We start from the raw sequence: 6,005 nt of genomic DNA, 5'->3' as shown, positions 1-6,005 counted from the left end.
CGAGGAGGAGCCCGAGGGCTGAGGGATGGGAGGTGACAGCCCGAGGGCTGAGGAAGGGGAGGAGACAGCAAGGGCTAACAAAATTGGCAGAATTCAATGTTCATGCCCCCGGGATGCAGACTTCCCAAGCAGAATATGAGGTGCTGTACCTCAAATTTCCGGTGTTGCTCGCTCTGGCCATGGATGAGACCCAGGACAGAGAGGTCGGATGCGGAATGGGAGGGGGAGTTGCAGTGCTGAGCCACCGGGAGGTCAGGTTGGTTAATGCAGTAGGAGCGGAAGTATTCGGCGAAATGATCGCCCAACCTCCGCTTGGTCTCACCGATGTAGATCAGCTGACATCTAGAGCTCCTATCATGATCCCCGTGTCAACATTATGGCGTCTAAATCAGGGTGATCGGGCTCAGAGCTGTAGACTGAACGGGAATATAGTTCTACATTGTTACCCGGGCTACGAATTGTTTCCCCGCGGTCGAGGAGAAATAATGTTTCTTTAAAAGCAGGCAAGGCGGGCACTGTATCGGTGGAAGGTGGTTTGGGGAATCTGGGAGATACGAGAGAGGCGATTACAGGCCGCAAGGCGTCGGGAATGAGTGAGTGCTCGGGGTGATCAAGGGAAAATGAACCGGGGAGTTCAGATGTGGACGGTGCGTGGAGAATGTGGGTCCCCCACGTGGAGGTGAGGTTGGAGAGCGATGTGGTCACTGTGCGAGATTGAGGAACCCACTGCTCCAGAAACGGAGCAACGGGGTCTCACCAGTGCCTCCAACCTCTTCATTCCCCGAGGCGATAAGCAGCTCTGAGCGATTTTCCCCGTTAAGGAGTTACATTTCTGATTTATTTCTTCACACAGAGTTTAATTAGAGTATGCATCAGATCAAAAGGAAATTTAATCAGGTTCACCATCTCAGCTCTGAACTTGGTCTGCGCCACCGCGTAAATCACCGTGTTGGTGCAGGAGCTCAAAGACTGCAGCATGTTTCCCGTCATGCGAATGATTGTGATGGTGTCGGTGATGTGTCTCAGGTAGGAAGTAGTAGCGGCGATACTGATGCAGGTTTTATGCACCACATTCACCGCCCACAACAGGATGAAGCTGCCCGAGATGGCGAGCAGTAAAACGATGGATTTCCTTCGGTTCTCCATCTCAGAGTCACTGTGACTCTCGCCCTTCCCGCTGCCCCGGAGTTCCCTCCTGACTCTGCTGGCCCGGGTGATGTGTCTGATGGTCAGAGCGTTGAGCAGCGCGATCAACACAAACGGAACCAACGGGGTCAATGCTACCCGCAGCCAGTAATAAGCCGCCCAGAGAGGCGATGTGTAGAAGGTGGATTTTACAACACAGAACATTGGTATATTGTCAATTACTTTTGCCGGTTCAAATATAAAGCAAAAACCAACGTTCAGTGCAAGGCTGATCACACACACTGACGCTATAATCACAGTCGCGGTTTTCTCGGTACAGTATTTCGCTTTAAAATTCTGGAAACAAATAGCGATAAACCTATCGAAGGTGAAGAGAACAGTAAACCAGACAGAACAGTCAATGGTCACCACACCCAGGTAGAAGATGATGCTGCAGACTGGAGTAATGTCCAGGAGTGACCCTGGGAAGTACATGGACTTAATGAATTCGAGAGTGACGTTAACGATCAGGACCATGAGGTCGGCGAGTGCCATGGACAACAGGTAGCGGCTGATGCATTTGGAGAGTCCGCACCTTCCCCGGATCACAATCGCGACCGTCAGTAAATTTGCTGCAAGGAAGAAATGGAAAAGTGAGAAACTTGGTGATCAGAACAAGGGGCTGGGACAGGCGAGGAAGAAAGTGTTTTGTAGTGTTGGTCTACAATTGGTGTAATATTCAGTAGAGTGAAGGGTTTGAGTAATCATGTGTTGTAGACATTGTAAAGAGGTAAATATACACTCGCTGGGGTTGGGTAGTCAGTCTACGGACTTGGATATCACGATAAGAATATCCAGCTCAATGTTCTCTATATTGTTTACCATTGACTGTCAGGGAAAATGCGGGAGACTGGGAGAGGGCGGCACATTTCCCGATGTAGCCCATTCCCTTACTGGTCAGAAAGCAAGACCCAGTGAGCGTGGGACCAGCGGGCGGCGGGGGAGATCAGCTCAACAACCACTTACAGTTGGTTTCTAACCTCACGTTGTCGTTTTCATACTCTGACCAATGATTAGGACCCCTTTCCCCTCAGCTCATAGTTATTGAGACTGTTAAAAAACCTTGTTAAAACAAACAGAACGCGAATGAACAAGAGGGTGAAATCTCAAAAGACGAAGTCACATTGACAAGCGATAACGCGACTCACCTGGAACCCCGAACGCCACGAGAACAGGGTAGAAAACAGCCGTAATTTGTACAAGGATTGGTCTACTCATCTCTCTCTCCCAGAGACTCGATGCTGCTGGAGGCGGTGCTCAGATCCACAGTCAGATCAAGCAACGTGAATCCAATCCTATATTTGTACCCGACGTAAATCTCCAGTGATTCAATTAGTTTGCCCAATGACTAACATTAATCATGGAACTTTAAACAAACAGATGAGGCAATTGTTGTTAATGTAATGAAACTTCACATTTATCTCTCAGACTCTCCACTAACTTTAAACTGTGAGTTCTCTTTTTCCATCTCTTTTGTGTTGCTGAGTTGGTCGCACATGGAATCGAATGGGGATTTCAGTAACCATTCCCATTACATTCATCAGACACACAGCGGTTCTAATATAACCATATAACCATATAACAATTACAGCACGGAAACAGGCCATCTCGGCCCTACAAGTCCGTGCCGAACAACGTTTTTCCCCTTAGTCCCACCTGCCTGCACTCATACCATAACCCTCCATTCCCTTCTCATCTATATGCCTATCCAATTTATTTTTAAATGATACCAACGAACCTGCCGCCACCACTTCCACTGGAAGCTCATTCCACACCGCTACCACTCTCTGAGTAAAGAAGTTCCCCCTCATGTTACCCCTAAACTTCTGTCCCTTAATTCTGAAGTCATGTCCTCTTGTTTGAATCTTCCCTATTCTCAAAGGGAAAAGCTTGATCACATCAACTCTGTCTATCCCTCTCATCATTTTAAAGACCTCTATCAAGTCCCCCCTTAACCTTCTGCGCTCCAGAGAATAAAGACCTAACTTATTCAACCTATCTCTATAACTTAGTTGTTGAAACCCAGGCAACATTCTAGTAAATCTCCTCTGTACTCTCTCTATTTTGTTGACATCCTTCCTATAATTGGGCGACCAAAATTGTACACCATACTCCAGATTTAGTCTCACCAATGCCTTGTACAATTTTAACATTACATCCCAGCTTCTATACTCAATGCTCTGATTTATAAAGGCTAGCATACCAAAAGCTTTCTTTACCACCCTATCTATATGAGATTCCACCTTCAAGGAACTATGCACGGTTATTCCCAGATCCCTCTGTTCAACTGTATTCTTCAATTCCCTACCATTTATCATATACGTCCTATTTTGATTTGTCCTGCCAAGGTGTAACACCTCACATTTATCAGCATTAAACTCCATCTGCCATCTTTCAGCCCATTTTTCCAAATGGCCTAAATCACTCTGTAGGCTTTGGAAATCCTCTTCATTATCCACAACACCCCCTATCTTGGTATCATCTGCATACTTACTAATCCAATTTACCACCCCTTCATCCAGATCATTGATGTACATGACAAACAACAAAGGACCCAACACAGATCCCTGAGGCACCCCACTAGTCACCTGCCTCCAACCCGACAAACAGCCATCCACCATTACCCTCTGGCTTCTCCCATTCAGCCACTGCTGAATCCATCTTGCTATTCCTGCATTTATACCCAACAGTTTAACCTTCTTAACCAACCTTCCATGAGGAACCTTGTCAAAGGCCTTACTAAAGTCCATATAGACAACATCCACTGCTTTACCCTCGTCAATTTCCCTAGTAACCTCTTCAAAAAATTCAAGAAGATTAGTCAAACATGACCTTCCAGGCACAAATCCATATTGACTGTTCCTAATCAGACCCTGTTTATCCAGATGTTCTTACAGGTTGTTGTTGGCCTTGTCCATGTTTTTCAGGCTGAGTTTAATGAACCAGTGTTTTATGGGTCAGGCAATCGCAAACATTCACACTTCAACTTGTTTACCTTCACCCACTTCACAACGCCGTGTTCCTTGCCGAATACTGGCAAACTATAGTTCGGTTCTGGTGTGTGGGAAGCCACAGCAGATGCCGGGTTACATCGGAGATAGACAGAAAGTGCTGGAGTAACTCGGCGGGTCAGGCAGCATCTGTGGGGTAAAGGAATAGGTGACGTTTCGGGTTAAGACCTGAAAAAGTTGGATTCGGATCTGGTGCTCCGAGACTGGCTCTGAGTCAAACAGTTAAAACAAGAATATTTGATGATTTATCATTTACTTTATTTATTTTGATCCTGGAGAATGGTATTGGGGGTAGAGTGCTGACATGGATAGATAAATGGTTGGCAGACAGGAAACAAAGAGTACGGATTAACGGGTCCCCTTCACAATGCACATAGAAACCCAAACCCGTCTACTCTCGGCTCGGGTAGATCTACCCCATATAACCATATAACAATTACAGCACGGAAACAGGCGATCTCGGACCTTCTTGCCCGTGCCGAACACTTATTCTCCCCTAGTTCCATCTACCTGCACTCAGACCATAACCCTCCATTTCTTTCCCGTCCATATACGTATCCAATTTATTTTTAAATGATAAAAACGAACCTGCCTCCACCACTTCCACTGGAAGCTCATTCCACACAGCTACCACTCTCTGAGTAAAGAAGTTCCCCCTAAACCTCTGCCCCTTAATTCTCATATCATGTCCTCTTGTTTGAATCTTCCCTACTCTCAATGGAAAAAGCTTATCCACGTCAACTCTGTCTATCCCTCTCATCATTTTAAAGACCTCTATCGTCTCCCCTTAACATTCTGCGCTCCAAAGAATAAAGACCTACCTTATTCAACCTTTCTCTGTAACTTAGTTGCTGAAACCCAGCCAACATTCTAGTAAATCTCCTCTGTACTCTCTCTATTTTGTTGACATCTTTCCTATAATTTGGCGACCAAAATTGTACACCATATTCCAGAATTGGCCTCACCAATTCCTTGTACAATTTTAACATTACATCCCAACTTCTATACTCAATGCTCTGATTTATAAAGGCCAGCAAACCAAAAGCTTTATTTACCACCCTATCTACATGAGATTCTGCCTTCAGGGAACTATGCACAGTTATTCCTAGATCCCTCTGTTCAACTGCATTCTTCAATTCGCTATCATTCGGTGGGCGGCGCGTCTTTCGTCAGCAGCGGCCTCTGCAGTCCGTCTGCGTTTTTATTATTTTATGTCTATGTTTTTATGTAGTTTTTGTTATTTTTTTGTTGGGGTATGTGTGTGGGGGGGGGGGGGGGGGGGGTGGGGTGTGGGTGGTGTGGGGGGGAGGGGTTGAAGAGCTCCTGGAGCGGGGCCTTACACCATCGCCCCGCGCGGCTTGGAATGGCCGCGGGGCTGCGAGCGCACGCCGGGGGCTCTAACACCAAGACCCGGTGTGCGACCTTGCATCACCCGGCGTGGCTTTAATGGCCGCGGGACAATCGCCATCGCCAGCCGGGGGCTTTGACTTTGACTCTGACATCGGGGGGGGGGGGGGGGGGGGGGGGGGGGAGTGCAGTGGAGAGATAAGTTTTTTTGGCCTTCCATCACAGCAATGTGATGGATGTTTATGTAAATTATGTTGTGTCTTGGGTCTATTTGTTTGTGATGTATGGCTGCAGAAACGACATTTCGTTTGGACCTCAAGGGGTCCAAATGACAATAAATTGAATTGTATTGTATTGTATTGTATTGTATTTACCTACGTCCTATTTTGATTTGTTCTGCCAAGATGTAGCACCTCACACCTATCAGCATTAAACTCCATCAGCATTACACGGCCTCAGCTC

General features: G+C 46.6%; 1 protein-coding gene across 1 annotated transcript; it reads right to left on the bottom strand.

Moving 5' to 3' along the window:
- Window positions 1-837: 837 nt before the first annotated feature.
- LOC116990027 (probable G-protein coupled receptor 139) lies at window positions 838-2,403 on the bottom strand. Its single transcript, XM_033047551.1, has 2 exons — window positions 2,334-2,403; window positions 838-1,757 (listed from the first exon to the last, which is right to left on the bottom strand). Exons 1-2 carry the CDS (start codon window positions 2,401-2,403, stop codon window positions 838-840), a joined length of 990 nt encoding a protein of 329 aa, XP_032903442.1.
- Between the last annotated feature and the right edge of the window lie 3,602 nt (window positions 2,404-6,005).

The sequence above is a fragment of the Amblyraja radiata genome, chromosome 30 (genome assembly GCF_010909765.2).
Source record: "Amblyraja radiata isolate CabotCenter1 chromosome 30, sAmbRad1.1.pri, whole genome shotgun sequence".
NCBI classification, from domain to species: Eukaryota; Metazoa; Chordata; class Chondrichthyes; order Rajiformes; family Rajidae; genus Amblyraja; species Amblyraja radiata.
The sequence above is the reverse complement of the archived record's forward strand: the minus strand, read 5'-3'. Positions and strand labels throughout refer to the sequence as shown.